This window comes from Rhinopithecus bieti, unplaced genomic scaffold (assembly GCF_001698545.2).
Source record: "Rhinopithecus bieti isolate Rb0 unplaced genomic scaffold, ASM169854v2 scaffold_2435, whole genome shotgun sequence".
NCBI classification, from domain to species: Eukaryota; Metazoa; Chordata; class Mammalia; order Primates; family Cercopithecidae; genus Rhinopithecus; species Rhinopithecus bieti.
The window spans coordinates 524,303-543,838 of NW_016803909.1; the positions used below are offsets into that span (position 1 = coordinate 524,303).

General features: G+C 37.3%; 1 protein-coding gene across 1 annotated transcript in view; it reads right to left on the reverse strand.

Moving 5' to 3' along the window:
- The window catches only part of RALGAPA1 (Ral GTPase activating protein catalytic subunit alpha 1), a 301,694-nt gene that overhangs the window by 63,473 nt on the left and 218,685 nt on the right, over positions 1-19,536 (reverse strand). Inside the window, exon 37 of the mRNA XM_017858547.1 lies at positions 7,178-7,301. Within this exon, the coding sequence (XP_017714036.1) occupies positions 7,178-7,301 (124 nt within the window). The remainder of the gene's footprint in view (positions 1-7,177; positions 7,302-19,536) is intronic.

Consider the following 19,536-nt stretch of genomic DNA (forward strand, 5'->3'; position numbering starts at 1 on the left):
TCTTTTTCTTTGAGATGGAGTCTTGCTCTTGTCACCCAGGCTGGAATGCAGTGGCGTGATCTTGGCTCACTGCAACCTCTGCCTCCCGGGTTCAAGCAATTCTCCTGCCTCAGCCTCCTGAGTAGCTGGGATTCAGGTGCCCGCCACCATGCCTGGCTACTTTTTGCACTTTTGGTACAGAGGGGGTTTCACCATGTTGGCCAGGCTGGTTTCGAACTCCTGACCTCAGGTGACCAACCCACCTTGGCCTCCCAAAGTGCTGGGATTACAGGTGTGAGCCACTGCACCCAGACTATATTCTTGTATTTCAAGTGAGTTTCTTTTAGGTAACACATAGGTGGGTCATATTTTTTAATTCACTCTGCCAATCTCTTTTAATTGGTACATTTAGATTATTTATATTTCATGCAATTATTGACAGGTTAGGGCTTAAGCTTGCCATCTTATTTTCTGTTTTCTGTTTGTTTTCTATGTTTTTCATTTCTCTGTTTTACTTTTCCTGCCTCCTGTGGGTTACTTGAACATTTTCTAGAACTCTGTTTTCATCTATCATTTTTTTGAGTGTACATTTTTGTATACTTTTATAGTGGTTGCTCTATGTATTACATTACATATACATAGCTTATCACAGCCTACTAGTGTTGTCATTTTACCTGCTTAAGTAAAGTAACTCTACCTTACTGTATGTTCCTTTACCATCCCATTTGAAATATAATTGTCATAAATATTTCCTCTACATATATTTGAAAACACATCAGACAGTGTTATAATTTTTGCTTCAACAGTCAAAAATAATTAAGACAACTCAAGATGAGAAAGCACATTGATTATATTTACCCATTTTTTCTTGCCATGGTCTGCCTTCCTGATGTTTCAGAGTTCCTCCTTTTATCATTTGCTTTCTATTATTAATAGAACTTCTTTCAGTGATTGCTTTAGGGTAGGTCTGCTAGTAACAAGTTCTCTAAGTTTCTCTTCATTTGAGAATGTTGTGACCTTCTCTTCATTCCTGAAGGATATGTTTGCGAGCTGTCAGATTCTGGGTCTGCTGGGCACAGTGGCTCATGCCTGTAATCCTAGCACTTTGGGAGGGGGAGGCGGGAGGATTGCCTGAGGCCAGCAGTTTGAGACCAGCCTGGCCAAAATGGTGAAACCCTGTCTCTACCAAAATTACAAAAAAATTTAGCTGAGTGTGGTGGTGCATGACTGTAATCCCAGTTACATTGGGAGGCTGAGGCACAAGAATCACTTGAACCCAGGAGGTGGAGGTTGCAATGAGCCAAGATCGTGCCACTGCACACTAGCCTGAACCACAGAGCAAGATTCCACCTCAAAACAAATAGACAAATAAACAAACAAACAAAAAAAAAAACAGATTCTGGGTTGACAGTTCTTTTCTTTCAGCACTTAAAAAAATGCTATGCCACTTCCCCTGGCTTCCACAGTTTCTGATAAGAAATTTGCTATCTTTCTAATAGTTTCCCCCCGACAGATAAGGTACACTTATTCTCTGGATGCTTTTAAGAATTTTTGTCTTTAGTTTTCAGAAATTAAATTATGATGTGTTACTATAGATTTCTTTTGATTTATCCTGTTTGGGTTTCACCGAGCTTTTTGAATCTACAGCTTTAAGTCTCTCACCAAATTTAGGAAGTTTTCAGCACTTTCTTCAAGTATTTCAAGTACTTTTTCAGACCAGGCTCTTTCTCCTCTCCTTCTTGACTCAGATAACAGAATGCTAGATTTTTTTTGTTAATGTCCCTCAGGTCCCTGATGCTCTGTTCATTATTTTTAGGTTTCTTTTCTTTTCCTTTTTTTTTTCTTTTCTTTTCTTGAGACAGGGTCTGCTCTGTCACCCAGGCTGGAGAGCAGTGACATGATCTTTACTCACTGTAACCTCTACCTCCTGGACTCAAGCAATCCTCCCATCATCCTCCCAAGTAGCTGGGATCACAGGTGCCCACCACCACACCTGGCTAATTTTTGTATTTTTTTTGTAGAGAGGGGATCTCACTATGCCACCCAGGCTGGTCTCAAAACTCCTGGCTCAAGCAATCTCCAGCTTCAACCTTGCAAAGTGCTAGGGTTACAGGTGTAAGCCACCATGCCCAGCCTAAGTTTATTTTCTCTGCTGTCCAGGCTGTTTCTACTGTTTTATCTTCCAGTTTACTGATTCTTCTGTACCCCCATTCCCACTCCACTTGGTCGTTAGGTGCAACTACAGAGTCTTTTATTTCAGTTATTATATTTTGCACTCTAAAACTTTCATTTGATTGTTCTTTACATTTTCTATTTCTTAGGTGAGACTATTTTTCATTTGTTTCAGTTGTGTTACCAATTACTGAAGCATTTCTATCAAGGTTGCTTTAAATATTTGTAATCTTGGTGTGGGCATCTGCTGTTTTCCTAAAATTCAGTTTGAGATTTTCCTGGTTCTGGATATGATGCGTAATTTTTTACTGAAATGTACACATTTTCATGAGACTCTGGATCTTACTTAAAATTCTTGTTTTAGCTGGTTGTTTGAAGACTCTGCTGTACCAGGGAAAAGAGCAGAGAATCAGGTGAAAGTGCTGACTTGTTTCATGCCAGGTGGAGGTGGAATTATATGTTCTCTACTCAATTTCTGTTGACACCTGGGAAGCAGGGACGATCCTCATTACTGATATGCGGAGGCAGGAGTTCTAGCTTCCTATGTGATGTTCACTGACACAGCGGTAAGGGTGACCTCACTACTCCTGGGTGATGGTAAAAGTCCCAATTCTCCATAAGGCCTCCTCTGCAATGACTCCAGTGGAGAGCAGGTGCCTCAATAATATTGGTGGCGATGGAATTCTACGTTTCCCATGTAGTCTCCACTGACACTTAGGTGTGAACGGGAGACTCATTACCAACTGGTAGACATGAAAGTCTTGGATTTCTACTTGGCCTTCTCCGGCACTATTTGATACTATTCCAGTGTGGTGTCGGGGGCACCTCATTACAGCCTCATGAAGATGCAAGTCTAGGCTCTTTACCTGACCTTTGCTGTCAGGGTGGGGATGGGGTCAAGGAATTTTCTGTGGTGGTTGGCTGGAGTAGTGCAGTTATTATCTAAATGTTTTTCTGCCTTTTTAGGTTGCTCCTTTCCTGGTCCTTTAGCTAGAAAGAGCAGGCTTTGGTTGGTGCTTTTTGTCTGCACCCATTGGTGTTTCTAGGTTGCTGGCTTCTTCAACTCCAAGTCTGGGATATATGAGGCAAAAAAGAAAATCCAGAAAATGCACCACTATGTCATTCTTCAGTCCTAAAGTCCCTAGTTATTCTGTCTTCTCTCCATCTTTCAGAGTCTTCTTATGCTTGTTTTATATGTAATGTCTTATGCTTATTGTACTCAGTAGGAAGAATATAGAAAGTATATCTATTTGACTTTCCCAGAAGTGGAAATCTCCTCTGTACAATTTAATGGATTTCAGGATATTCACAGTTAAGTGCAATCATCACTACAGTCAATTATAGAACATTTTCATCACTTCCCAAAGAAACCCCGTATCTTTTAGTTGTCACCCCCCTCCTCTCTCATGCCCCTAACCAGCCCTAAGCAACCATTAACCTACTTTCTGTCTCTATAGATATACCTATTGTGGATATTACATATAAAGGAACCATTAATATGTGATCTTGATGATTGGTTTCTTTCATTTAGCACAATGTTTTCAAGGTACATTCATGCTGTAGCACATAATCACTTTGTTCTGTTTTATGACTGAATAATATTCCCTTTTATTGGATACACCACAGTTTAGCCATTCATCCACTGATGGACATCTGGGTTGTTTCTACCATTTTGCTAGAGTAAATAATGCTGCCACGAACATTCATGGCCAGGCTTTTGCATGGACATATGCTTTCATTTCCCTTGGGTATATACTTCGGGGGTAGAACTGTTTGGTCATATGGCAACTCTACATTTAACTGTTTGATGAACTGCCAGAATGTTTTCCACAGTGTTTACACATTTTACATACCTACTAGCCGTGTATGAGGGTTCAGATTGCTCCTCATCCTAGCCAACAGTTGTTATTACCTGACTTTCTGATTGTAGTTATCTTAATGGGTGTGAAGTGATACCTACTATGGTTTTGATTTGCATTTCCCCAACAGCAAAGGATGTTGAGCATCTTTTCATGTGCTTATTGGTCATTTATATATCTTTTCTGGAGAAATGTCTATTTAGGTCCTTTGACCATTTTTTAGTTGGGTATCTTCTAATCATTGATTTGTATAACTTGTTTGTATATTCTAGATACTAGTCTCTTATCAGACTTCACCTTGAAGCACAAAAATTTTAATTTTAATAAAGTACAATTATCTGGTTCTGTCTTTGTTGCTCATGCTTTGTGTCTTATCTAAAAATCCTTTGCAAAATCCAAGATCACGAGGATTTACTCCTATATTTTCTTCTAAAGTTTTAAAATTCTAGGTCTTACATTTAGGTCTGTGATCCATTTGGAGTTAATTTTTGTACATGGTACGGGGTAAGAGTCTGGCTTCATTCTTTGCATATGGCTCATAGTCTCAGCACCATTTGTTGAAAAGACTATTCTTTCTCCATTGGATGGTTGTGGCACCCTTGTCAAAAACGGCTGACCACAAATATGGGGTTTATTTCTGGACTCTCAATTCTATTCCATTGATCTATATGTCTATCCTTGTACCAGCAGTACTACACTATCTTCTTTTTTTTTTTTTCCTAAGTTCTGCCCCAGGATCTATCCACACTACCTTGATTAGCATTGCTCTGTATTAAGTTTTGAAATCAAGAAGTGTAAATATTCCTAACTTGTTCTTTTTCATGTCTCCCTTACTTTTACTAATACTTTTATGGTATTTTACATTTTAACAGAAAATCTACTTAGGGTTTTTTTTTTGTACTTTTCAAAGCATTTTCACATATATAAGCTCAATTGAACTTCACATCACCTCTGTTGGGTAAAAAAGTATATTACCTTTGACAAATAAGTAAAGAGGCATACAGAGCTTAACTAACTCACTTAAGGTAAAACAGCAGGTTAATATGATCCATAAATCCCACTACTGGGTATTTATTCAAAAAAAAGGAAATCAGTGTATCAAAGGGATACCTGCACTGCCATATTTATTGCAGCTTTACTCACAACAGCCAAGATATGGAAACAACCTAAATATCCATCAACAGATGACTGAATAAAGAAAATGTGGTATGTATCACAATGCAATACTATTCAGTCATAAAAAGGAATAGAATCCTATCATTTGCAGAAGCATGGATGGAATTGGAGGTCATTATGTTAAGACAAATAAACCAGACACAGAAAGACAAACATTACACGTTCTCACTCAGATGTGGGAGCTAAAAAAGTTGATCTCATGGAGGTAACAAATAGAATGACAGTTACCAGAGACTGGTGAAGGTGGTGGTTGTGGTGTGGAGATGAAGATAGGCTGGCTAACGAAGACAAAACATATAGTGAGATGGAAGGAATAAGTCCTACAGTTCAATAGCACATTAGCATGACTATAGTTAATAACAAAATGTTGTTTATTTCAAAATAGTTAGAAGAGGAGATTTGAAATGTTTCCAACACAAATGATAAATGTTTGAAGTGATGGGTATCCTAAATATCCTGAACTGATCACTACACATTGTATGCACTTATCAAAATTATATGTTCCACATAAATATGTACAATTATTATGTAGCAATAAAAATTTTTAAAAGAAATGAAGTCAGTAAAAACATACTGATCTAAATACTACCAACAACCACCTCAACCTAACTGACATACCTAGTTCATTACACTCAATAACTACAGAATATACACATTCTTTTCAAGGGAATAGGGTACCTATACTGAGATACATTATATTTCAAAATACTGAAATCTTACAGAGTATATTCTATAATCACAATGGGATAGAATTAAGTATCAATAACGATATCTAGAAAAAACTCACATATTTTGAAATTAAACTACACATTTATAAATAAGCTATGTATCCCAAAGAAAAAAATCATTAAAAAAAGGTTAGATTAGCCATAAAAATATATATAAAACACTAAAGGCTTACATATCAGACACTGTGAAAGACACTGGGAATTTAAAAAAAAAAAAAAAATCACTGAGATGAAAGTGCCTGCCCTCTACAAGCTTATAGTCTAATGCAGTGCTCTTTAACAATTTTGCTCATATACTCTCCCCAGCAATTTTGGGAAACTATTAAATTGAAAACTATAATAAAATTTTTCATAAAAATTTAAATGGTAGCCAAGGATACCATTTCCAGTGTACTATATAATAAATATATGTGCTTTAAATATATTTTCATCAAAATCTTGGAGCTACAGATTTGGCTGATTCAATATATGTAAAGTGTCTGGTATTATATTGATCACAAGTCAATCAGCCACATCAGATTTACTTTCTGTTAGAACATGTCTGATACTTCATTTTTCAATTCAAATAAACATATTCATCCAAATCCTTATGACAAATACCTACCTTCTGAGTTATAATTTTAAGATAGACAGATTTGGTACAGGAATCTTGACATGGGTTGGTTTCTTGAATGACATAAAGTATAACACCTTTCAAAATTTCTTGTTTTGCTGGCAGGGACTTTCTCCTAAAAGTATACCCACTAGAACTGTCTATTTTGTTGGTGCTAAAACCCTCTGGGACACTGTATGATTTGGGGTGGGTGAGTAGCATGCCTTTCTTTTACAAAGTAAATGAGAGACAAGAGACTGCAGAAGGGTTTTCTGGCATTAGTTTTGGTAAACTTGAGGATCTGGAAGCTAGTTTCCTCAAAACTATGTATACCCACATATTCCTGGAAAGCCTTTGTGTAGCCATAAGGTCCTAGTTTGAAGACCACCAGTCCAGTGGTCACAGCTGTAAGGAAAATCCAGATCTTATAAACCTATGAGTTTAGTACTCTTTCACAATATACTGTCTCATAAAATAGTCAACACCTTTCCTTTCAAAGTCCTAACTGCTGCTGTATGTGCAGACAAAATGGAAGGCAGAAACAATAACAAACTAGTTGTTAAGCTGTTGTATCTCCTAAAATAATACTTCTGTAATAAGCTAGGAAAAAAAAAAGAAAGAAAACCTTATGCTTCCAAATATAAATATTTCGTATAATTTAAAAATAATACCTCCCAACCAAGACCAGCTACAAAATCTTCATATGCTTGACTTCCTCCTGTATTGGTGAGAATGGAGTGTTTGTCTTCTTGTCCTTCAGCAACATAAAATACTGCAATCTTGTGTGTCTCTCGGCTATAAAACAAAAGATTACACCACTGATTTAATCACCATTTTATCTACTCATTCATCCAACAATTAAGTTCTATGTACAAAGTATGTAGCAATAAAAAGATTAAAAAGGATTAGATCTTATAGTCTACAGGAGATATAAATGCAATGTAAGTAAAACATTACTACAAAATTGCCATTGGAATCAAAGACAGGCATGATCATTTTTGACTTCAGAAACAGAAACTTAAAGGAGAAGATAAAATTGAGTTAGATGAAGGTAAGAAAGATTCGACAAATGAAGAGAAAGAGCATCAGGAAGGACACATAGGTGTGCATACATAAAGCATCTCAAGAATTGTCTGTTTTGCAATGTAGCCGAATCGCTGGTTGAAGGGACTACATTTTAGAACTAGGTAGGAGTACAGAGATGAGTGAGAAAGGACCCAATCCTTCAAAGTACTTACAATGTAGAAGAAACACCCATAGTTAAGTGTTGCTTAACAACAGGGATACATTCTGAGAAATGTGTCTTTAGGCAATTCTGTTATTGTGTGTGAACATTATAGATGTACTCACATAAACCTAGATGGTACAGACTACTACACAACCTTGGCTATCAGGTATAGCCTATTGTTACTAAGCTACAAATCTGTACAACATGTTACTGTAGGAATACTGTAGGCAATTGTAACATATTGTTAAGTATTTGTGTATACAAATACACATAAACAAAAAGGGCGCAGCAAAAACAATGTATTCAAATCTTATGGGACTACTGTCGTATATGTGGTCCAACGTTGATGAAAGTATAGTTATGCAGTTTGTTTACAAATATAAAACTGTATGGAGTAACAGCCAAGTTCTTAGACATTTTATTTTTAGTTCTCTCTAAAATTAAAAGTGTTCATAAAAGCACATTTCTTGTTTGAAATTTAGCTTTGCAATTTGGCTTTCCAAGCTAAGTCATGCTACATTTACTTTAGGTTGATTTAACAAAGCTTGGGTTAAAAAACTTTAAGACCATTAGTAAAGTTTTCACTACTATATCATGTAGGAATTAAAAAAAAAACAAACCCTGCAACAACAACAACAAGTAAATAAGAATTAAAGTTCTTTAAAAAATTGAGTATGACAACCAAATTTTCCCACACATCTGGAGCAAGTTACCAAATCATGATAGTGGGTTCAATATCAGCAAGAAAGATGTTTCAGCTGCTTTCAATAATGGAATATTTTACTTTAGGTGATGAGCACATAGGCAGACTTTCAGTGTGTCAGATGTGTCATCAGGATATGCTAGTGTAAGCAGTAAAATATGATGTGGGGTTGGGAAGACTTCCAAATCTGCAGAATAAGGATCTACACAGCCTCTCTCCCAAGCAAAACACAGCTTATCTGTTGAAAAAATTTAAAACATTATTTAAAGTCCCTGTATACTGTCCTAAAGTCATAGAGCAAACATGGAAACATTCGTTCAAGAAAACTCAGTAAATCTCAGTAACAACACAGAGCTTTTGCTATATGAATTACAACTTGTTTCCTTGCCCCACTCCCTCAGCTCAATGTTGCAGAAGTTTTGCCCTGGGCATCCTACTCAGGCCTAGAAGACAGAGGTTCCCTCTCTCTCCAGCTTCCAATCTGGAGCTATGGTTTCCCCATGGAAGACAAAGGTTACTAGAGGCATTTCTCATCCTTCTCCAGCCCCATGTTAGAGAAGATCTATTTTAGATAGGTGTGGTTGAAAGAACCAGGTCTCCTCTCCTTCCCTCCCTCTCTTAGGGCAGAAGCTCCGGAAGCAAAACGTTGAGGGTCTCAATCTTCTCCATTCTAGCTTGCTCACAGGGTAGAGATTCTGCCAGGAGAGCGAGCTAAGACCAGGGACTGCCAACTCCTCCCAGGTGCTGACTTGTAGAGTGACCCTGTCACTCCAGGAAAAGCTGATCCATGACCCCAGGTCAGGTGTAGTGAGAGATAGGTTTTGCCCAGGGTGAAAAGTAGGTTATAAGGACGAAGAACTCTGTAGCAGTTCTGCCTGAAAGGGCTGACATTATTTGCAACAGAGCTTGGAGGAAAGCAATTAAGAGAAGCTGGCAGCCCTATGACAAGCAAAACAGCTAGAACTTTAATAGAATCAGGAAATGAGACAGCCAAGAAGGACCCTTTGTGGAATCACAGTCAATTTTGGAGGTCAAAAACCCTATGCACATGCACTAGGCTGCACCCAATAAGGAACAATTAGAGTAAGATGTAGGATGGACAGACATGAAAGCATTCCCCAAGTCACACAGAGACTTATCAAAACAAGGTAAATCCTCACTGGCACTGAATAACCTGAACTCAGGGTTGACTCCTGGGAGGCTAAGACTTAAAAATAACATCCAGTCATTCCTTGCAGTCTGGAAGACTGTGTGCATACCCAAGGCTGTACCCTCTTCGGAGTAATCAGGAGTGAACCTTCAAGCTATTAGTCTCCTGGTGAATGTGGGACAAAAAAACAAACACACCCTCAACTGTGATAGCAGTCTCCAAGTCACATACATCCAACAGTAAATGATAAAAATCAAATGATAAGGGGGAAAAAAAATCAAACTGGTAAGGAGGACTAAGCACAAATTTTGACCAATAAGTATGTGATAACCCAGGGAAGACCCCTCATTAGCCAGGCTAAAAGAAAAACAATTTTTAAAAAATCTGAGCAGGGAGATCAGAGGCTAATTATTGTGGAGAGACCAAGTTGCTAGAAAATAAACAAATGAACAAGCAAACAACAACCAACAATATATTTTTGGATTCAAAGACACAGACAAAGTTGAAGTCAAAGGAATGGAAACAAGTACCATAAAATAGAAACCAAAAGAGCTACAATGGCTATACTAAAATAAGACTTTAAAACAAAAAATGTTAGAGATACAGATATTTCATAATGATACAAGGTCAATCTAACAGGAAAAGGTGAAAATTACAAACATATATGCACCCAAAAACAGAGCCCCAAAATACATGATGCAAAACAAAGACAGAACTGAAGGCAGAAACAGACATTTCCTCAATAATAGTTGAAGATTTTAATATCCCACTTTCAATAATGGACAGAACAACTAGAAAATATCAACAAGGAAACAGAAGACTTGAACAATAATATGACAACCAGACCTACCTGACATCTACAGACTACTCTATCTTACAGTAGCAAAAAACACATTCTTCTCAAGCATATGTGAAACAACTTCCAGGACAGACCATAAAACAAGCCTTGATAAATTTAAACGATTTGAAATCATGCAAGGTATATTTTTTATCCACAATGGAATGAAAGTAGAAATCAATGAAAGAAAATTTGGGTAATTCACAAATGTGTGAAAATGTAACAATACATTCCTAAATTACCAGTGGGTCAAAGAATAAATCTCAAGGGAAATGAGAAAATACTTAAGAGATGAATGAAAATAAAAAATGAAAATAAAAAGAGAGAATGAATGAAAATGTGGCCTATAAGTAAAGCAGTGCTCATTGGGAAATTTACAGATCTAAATGCCTCTACTAAAAAGGATTTCATTCACCTCCTTTGAGAATGAAAGAAAAAAAAGTTTTAAAAAAGATTTCACACCAATAACCAAACCTTCCACCTTACAAAACTGGCACAGTGATTCATACCTGTAATCCTAGTACTTGCGGAGCCCAAGGTAGAAAAACTGCTTGAGCCCAGAAGTTCGAGACCACCCTAGGCAATACAGTGAGACCCCATCTCTACAAAAAGAAAAAAACCAGCTGTGTGTGATGGTACACACCAGTGGTCCCAGTTACTTGGGGAGGCTAAGATGGGAGGATCACTTGAGCCTGGGAGTTCCAGGCTGCAGTGAGCCATGACTGTGCCACTGCACTCCAGCCTGGGTGACACAGTGAGACCCTGTCTCAAAAGCAAAACAAAACAAAAAAAAAACCCCCCCAAAAAACCAAAAAAAACCGCAACTAAATTCAAAGCAAGCAGAAGAAAGAAAAGAAAATAATAAAGACTACAGTGGAAATAAATAAAATAGAAGAGAAAAACAATAGAGAAAAAAATCAATGAATCCAAAAGTTGGCTCTTTAAGATGATCAACAAAATTAGCCATCTTTAGCTAGACTGAGCAATAAAAAAAGACTCAAAATGACTATCAGGAAAGAAAGAAGGGACACCACTAAATATTTTACAGGAATAAAAAATATTATAAGGAAATGCTATAAGCCTTCGTATGTCAACAAATTAAATTACATAAAATGAACAAATTCCAAGAAAGACACAATTTCTTTTTTTTTTGAGATGGAGTCTCGCTCTGTCGCCCAGGCTGGAGTGCAGTGGTGCGATCTCTGCTCACTGCAAGCTCCGCTTCCTGGGTTCACGCCATTCTCCTGCCTCAGCCTCCCAAGTAGCTGGGACTACAGGCGCCTGCCACCACACAAGGCTAATTTGTTGTATTTTTAGTAGAGATGGGGTTTCACCATGTTAGCCAGGCTGGTTATCATCTCCTGACCTCGTGATCCACCGCCTCAGCCTCCTAAAGTGCTGGGATTACAGATTTGGCATCTGGCCGAAAGACACAATTTCTAAAACCAACCTTAAAAAGAAACAGAATACCCGAACAGACCTATAACAAATGAAGACCTTGAATTAATAATTTGACTAGAAAGGAAGAAGTAAAAATATCTGACTTGCACATGAGGTGATTTTTTTATATAGAAAATCCTAAGGAATCTGCTAAAAAGGCTATTAGAGCTAATAAGCAAGTTCAGCAAGGCTGCAAGATATAAGATCAAATATACAAAAACTGAAGTTCTATACACTAGCAATAAACAATCCAAAACAAAAAACAAAATTTTAAAATCCTTTTATAATAGCACCAAAAAGAGTAATACTTGGGTATAAATTTACTATGAAGTGCAAAACTTGTATTTTGAAAATTATAAAACACTGTTGAAAGAAATTAAAGATCTACATTTAAAAACACTCATGTTCATGGGCCTAAACACTTAATATTGTTAAGATGATAGCATCCCCCAAACTGATCTACAGATTTAATGTAATCCCTATCAAAATCCCAGCTGCCTTTGATAATAGAAATTGGCAAGTTTGCCTGAGTGTGGTCGCTCATGCCTGTAATCCCAACACTTTGTGAGGCTGAGGCAGGAGGACTGCTTGAGGCCAGGAGTTTAAGACCAGCCTGGGGCCAGGCATGGTGGCTCACACCTGTAATCCCAGCACTTAGGGAGACCAAGGCAGGTGGATCATGAGGTCAAGAGATCAAGAGGGCGAGACCATCCTGGCCAACATGGTGAAACCTCATCTCTACTAAAAATACAAAAATTAGCTGGGTGTGGTTGTGTGTACCTGTAGTCCCAGCTACTCGGGAGGCTGAGGCAGGAGAATCGCTTGAACCCAGGAGGTGGAGGATGCAGTGAGCCCTGAGATCGTGCCACTGCACTCCAGCCTGGCAACAGAGAGAGACTCCAACTCAAAAAAGAAAAAAAAAAAAAGAAAAAGAAAAAAGAAAAACACCCAGCCCGGGCAACACAGTGAGACCCCATCTCTAAAAAAAAAAAAATTGGCCTGGCATGGTGGCACATGCCTGTAGTCCTCGCTACTGGGGAGAATGAGGTGAGGTGGGAGGATCACTTGAACCCAGGAATTCCAGGCTGCAGTGAGCTCTGATCATGCCATTGCACTCCAGGCTGGGCAAAAGAGTGAGACTCTATCCCCACTAAAAATAAAAAGAGAAAAAAGGAAAAAAAAAACCCTCTGAAATTGACAAGCTCATCCTAAAATTCACAGGGAAATGTAATAGCCCCAAAATGGCCAAAACAATCTTGAAAAAGAATGGAATTGGAGAACTCATACTTCTTGATTTCAAAACTTGCTACAAAAGTCATCAAAGCACTCATAGTACTGATGCAAGATGAGACAAAAATCAGTGGAACAGAATCATGTGATCAGAAATAACTCATATTTATAGTTAATAGCTTTTTGATAATGGTATCAAGACATTTCAATGAATAGTGTTTTCAACAAATGATACTGGGACAACTAGGTATCTACATGAAAAAGAATGAAGTTGGGGCCAAGCACAATGGCTCACACCTGTAATCCCAGCACTCTGGGAGGCTGTTAGGAAGATTGCTAGAGCACAGGAGCTCAAGACCAGCCTAGGCAACAAAATGAGACCTCATCTCTACAAAAATTTAAAAATTGGCCAGGCATGGTGGCATGCGCCTGCAGTCCCAGCTACCTGGGAGGCTGACGCAGGAAGATCACTTGAGCCCAGGAGGTTGAGGCTGCAGTGAGCTGTGACTGCACCACCGTACTTCAGCCTGGGTGACAGAATGAGACTCTGTTTAAAAAAAAAAAAAAAAATGAAGTCAGATTCTTACACCATATAAAAAATTGAATCAAATGACTCATAAATAAAAAATATAAGGGCTAAAACGATAAAACTCATAAAAAAAAAAAACAAAAAAAAACCCCAAAGGATCTTACATTGGGCAAGGTCTTCTTTTTTTTTTTTTGAGACGGAGTCTCACTCTGTCGCCCAGGCTGGAGTGTAGTGGTGCAATCCTGGCTCACTGCAAGCTCTGCCTCTCAGGTTCAAGCCATTCTCCTGCCTCAGCCTCCTAAGTGGCTGGGACTATAGGCACCCAGCATCACGCCTAGCTATTTTTTTGAATTTTTAGTAGAGACGGGGTTTCACCATGTTAGCCAGGATGGTCTCGATCTCCTGACCTCGTGATCCGCCCGCCTTGGCCTCCCAAAGTGCTGGGATTACAGGCATGAGCCACCGCGCCTGGCCTAGACAAGGTCTTCTTAAATACAACACAAAAGCACAAGTGACAAAAGAAAATAGGCAAACTGAACTTTATCAAAATTAAATTTTTTGTGCTATGAATGATACCATCATGAAAGTGAAATGACAATTTACAGAATGAGAAAAAAATTGCAAATCATATATCTGATAAAGAACTTGTATCTAGAACACACACGCAAAGAACTTTAAAGTCAATAGTAAAAGCCCAATTCTATTTTATTTTTTATTTTATTCACTTTTTTTTTTTTTGAGATGGAGTCTCCCTCTGTCATCTAGGCTGGAGTGCAGCAGCATAATGTCGGCTCACTGCAGCCTCTGCCTCTTGGGTTCAAGTGATTCTTGTGTCTCAGCCTCCTGCGTAACAGGGATTACAGGTGTGCACCACCATACTTGGCTAATTTTTGTATTTTTAGTAGAGATGAGGTTTCACTATGTTGGCCAGGCTGGTCTTGAACTCCTGACCTCATGTGATCCGCCTGCCTTGGCCTCCCAAAGTGCTGGGATTACAGGTGTGAGCCTCCACGTCCGCTCACATAACCCAATTTTAAAAATAGGCAAAGACGTTTGTATTATTTTCCTAGGGTTTCTGTAACAAATTATGCAAACTAAGTTGCTCTCAACAAAAAATATTTATCCTCTCACAGTGCTGCATGCTAAAAGTCAGAAATCAAGGCACAGGGCCATGCTCCTTCTAAAGGTTGTAGGGGAGCATCCTTCCTTGCCTCTTCTAAGATTCCAGTTGTTGCTGACAATTCTTCAGCATTCCTTGGCTTGTGGCTCTATGACTACAGTTTCTGCCTCTATCTTTACAAAGGCATCTTTCCTCTGTATGCAGAAGTGTTTCTTCACATGGCTTTCTTATAAGGACACAAGTAATCAGATTTAGGGCCAAATCTAGTACAGTGTGACCTCATCATAATTCTGAAAACACTACTTCCAAATTGAACTCTGAGTTTCAGGGTGGACATGAGATTCTGAGAGAATACTATTCAACCCAGTACACATTTAAATAGACATTTTTTCAAACAACATATACATAGCCAATTATCATAGCAATGAAAAATACTCATGATAAGTCATTAGGGAAATGCAAATAAAAATCATGAGATATTTTAGGCTGATCAAAGCTGTACAGGAAAAAACAATACTAAAAAAGTCCGACAAACTCACAAGATACCACTTCATATCCACTAAGATGAGTATAATAAAAAAGAATGACAGTAACAAGTATAGGCTAGGGCACAGAGAGCATGTAACACTCATACATCACTGGTGGGAATGTAAAATGGTACAGCTGGTGTGTAAAACAGTTTGCAGTTCCTCCAATGGTGAAACAGAGAGTTATCATATCATCCAGCAATTCTACTCCTAGGTATATATTCAAAACATGTCCACACAAAAAACTGAACATGAATGTTCACAGCAGCATTATTCGTATTAGCCCAAAAGTGAAACCAACTGAAATGTCCATCAACTGATGAATGGATAAACAGATATTTATCAATATAATGAAATGGTTTCTGGTAATAAAAAGAAATAAAGTAGAAACATGCTGCATCATGAATGAACTTTGAAATCATCATGCTAAGTAAGAAAAGCTGCCACAAAAACCCATATATTATTTGATTCCATTTATATGAAGTGTCCAGAATAGGCACATTTATAGAGACAGAAAGTAGATATGTGTTATCTAGGGATAGGAGGAAAGAAAGGCTGGTAATGGATACCAGGTTTCTTTTCAGAGGAAGTAAAATAACCTAAAAATTAGATTGGGGTGATAGTTGTACAACCCCGTGAATATACTAAAAATATGTACATTTTAAATGAATTAATTGTATTGTATGTAAATTATGTCTCAAACTATTAAAATTTTAATTTGAAAGCATAATCTATTATGTGTAAATTCTAATTGTGAAAGAAAAAAACTTCTCAGTGTTTTGCTTTTTTAGGTAAAGGGCTATCAATTAGAGCTTATAAATAATAATTTATAAAATTGGGAAGAGCTGGATAGAAATCTTCATCTAATACTATATAAATTTAAAAGCTGAGAGAAGTATATGTGCCATATAGGAAAAAAACAGAAAAATGAATCTTTAAAATGCAATAAAAGAGAAGCAGAGTTCACCTGCCCTTTATGTCAATTAATCTTTCACTATTCCTTCTTATTTTTCTACTTACTAACTATGGCTGCTAAAATGTTTGTTATATTGTCATTAGATTAATATGCACCACAATAGTGAATAATGAGGCAAATGTATTAGAAAAAATAATTAAAATTAGTGAACTTGCAACTACAAATGTTCTATAAGAATACGTATAGTACTGGCAAAATATTATTAGCTCACTACTGGAAACTCAAAGTGACATCTGTCAAGTTTTAAGCATTTCTAAATCCCTGTATATACTTTGCAATAAAATAATAATACATATCATTTTGTGATTTGAAATTTAAAACTCTGGTGGTTCAACCACAAGGAATAGGAAACAATTAGTCTAGGCAAAGAAAATAAAGAATCTATAAATGGTCTAGTGAGGTAAGTCTGCTAACAAAGTAATCTTTCATTTTCTTCCTCCCTAGACAAGTAATCAGGTTTGTTTCCAGGTTTCCTGGTTTAAGAAAGCTCAAAAGCTGTCTTACTGTCATATAATTAGAATGAATTTTTACTTGAGCTCATTGTATTAAAAAATGTAGTTTTCTTTAAAATTATTTTTAAAAAGCAAACAAATAAATGCCCCACATTCATTTAATTTAGTGTATAAAAAAATTTATGCTGCCTCAAGGCAATGTCTCCCCTTCAAGGTATGTATGAGAATGGAGGTTTGTATAAGAATTGAGGTGTGTATTCATACCACAATTCATCCAAGGTATGTATGAGAATGGAGGCAGTTTAGCAGGAGCCAAGAAATAAAAAAGGTAATTTAAAGAAACTGAATAGCCAAGATGGCTGGTATGGATTGAGCTCTAGACTGAAGGGTCTGGTCAGGCATTATTAGGGAGTCACTAAGGAGTGTTCTCATGAACAAATTTTTACGTTAGAAAGATTATGTCAGTGGTCCAGATTGTCTAGACGGGGAAGAGTCAGGAGATGAGATCCCACAGAGTACTTAGACAGTTGTTAAAACTGTCTTGGAAAGAAGGCATAAGGACATGAATCAATGAGTTGGGAGCAGTAAAGGCAAGAAGAGACATAATTGAGAGATAAGAAGAAGAATGGACATCATGATTATGAAAACTTAAGGCAAGGGAAAGGAAATGGTCAAATTTGGGTAACTCTCAAAGGGTACTTCTAAACATAAATATGACCATCAGGAGGAAGATCCCATTTTGAAAAGAAATGTGACCTAGAAATGATAGTAGAGAGGCAGGTAAAAGAAAAATGAGAGAGATACCTATGTTTTGAAGGTAAGAAACAGAAAATGAACCAGTGAAGACCTGAAATAATCAGAGAATTAGGAGTTGAACTGAGTAATTTTAGTGTCATAGAAGTTGGGGGAGAGGACTTTAAAATGATTGAGAGAATTTTAAAGACAGAATAGATAACAGTATTAGATATTTAGGGGATTTAATATACAATAGATTTTTAGAGCAGTGAAACTATTCTGTGTGATACTCTAATGGTAGATACATGTCAGTACACATTTATCAAAACCAATACAAAGAATGAACCCTAATGTAAAGTTTGGACTTCAGATACTAACGTAAGATGTAAATAATAGGGGAAACTGTACAGGGGGAATGGAGAATATATGGAAACTCTACTTTCCTATCAGTTCTTTTGTAAATCTAAACACCACACACACCTATGAAGTTAAATTTAAATTTAATTAGGTAAATGAATGAGGTTGGTGAGGACTAAAAGAACTTTAGACTTGATGGTCAGGATACTAACCTTCAGAAAGACAGTTTCAATATAGCAGTAGAGGTAGGAGCTATATTGTTCTGAGGTAAGCAAGACAGAAAAAGCGGTATGATTCCTGTTCCCAAGGACTTGACCATCTAGTACCAAGATAAACTGTTATGGAGAAAAATCATAATTGAGAACCCACAGACTACTTAGAGAGTTCTTATAATCATCTTGGAAAGAATAAGAATAGCTAAACAATAATGATAATAATAACTATGCAATATGATAAATGCTTTGACAGGGACATGTTACAGGGTTCTGTGAAAGCATATGGAAGGAGATTCAAACATAGTCTGGGAAGGAAGGTGAAGCGTAGGAGTAGATTAACGTAAAGCTTTCCATATAAAGTGATGTTTAAGCTGAGACTTCAAGAATGGACAGGAGGGGGACTGGGAGTGGTGCCTCACACCTATAATCCCAGCACTTTGGGAGACTGAGGTGGGCGGATCACATAAGGTCAGGAGTTACAGACCAGTCTGGCCAACATGGTGAAACCCCGTCTCTACTAAAAATACAAAAATTAGGTTGGGCACAGTGGCTCATGCCTGTAATCCCAGCACTTTGGGAGGCTGAGGAAGGCAGATCACTTGAGGTAAGCAGTTCGAGACTAGCCTGGCCAATATGGTGAAACCCTATCTCTACTAAAAATACAAAAATTAGCCAGGCATGGTGGCGCATGCCTGTAATCCCAGCTACTCGGGAGGCTGAGGCAAGAGAATTACCTGAACCCTGAAGGCAGAGGCTGCAGTGACCTGATATCATGTCATTGCACTCCAGCCTCGGTGACAATAGCAAAACTCTGTTGTGTGTGTGTGGGGGGTTGGGGGGCGGAGAGGGGTGTGGAATTTACAGCCTAAGATTATTTCATTGTTAAAGAATAAAACAAAGATACATAGAAATCAATTCCAGATATAAGAAAAGGAAATAAACTTTATAAAAAAGAAAAAAACAAAACAGAAAATAATGAGTTAGAAACAGAACGTAACAGAATGTAACAAATTAGGATCTGTTTCTTTGAAAAGACTAAGATTGTCTGCATCAAGAAAATTAAAAAAAAACACAAAAAACAAAAATCAAAAAGGAAATCTAATAAAAATTATAACACCATGTATGAATCTCTACTAGTATCGATTTAGAAGTCTCAATGAAATGGATTTTTAGAAAATAGAAAACAAACAAACAAAAAAAGTAAAATTTCCCCAAGAGCTAAAAGAAAACCTGAGAAGAGTAATAAGGTGAAACAAACTGAAAGAAAAATTAGAAATTTTATGATTTCTTCCAAAATTTTAAGCAACAGGTAATATTCATGTTATGAAGCTGGGTATAACCTCAATTCTAAAAACATAAGAGGAATAGGACAAAAAATAACTACCTAATCTGCTAGTAGTGGACTATACCTGAACTCAAAATGAAATTCTGGTAAATCTAACACAATGGGAAGCCAAAAGATCAGGCAGGGTTTATCTCAAAAATGCAAATATCATTTTATATTAGCAGTCTAGTGATATTAAAATGCAA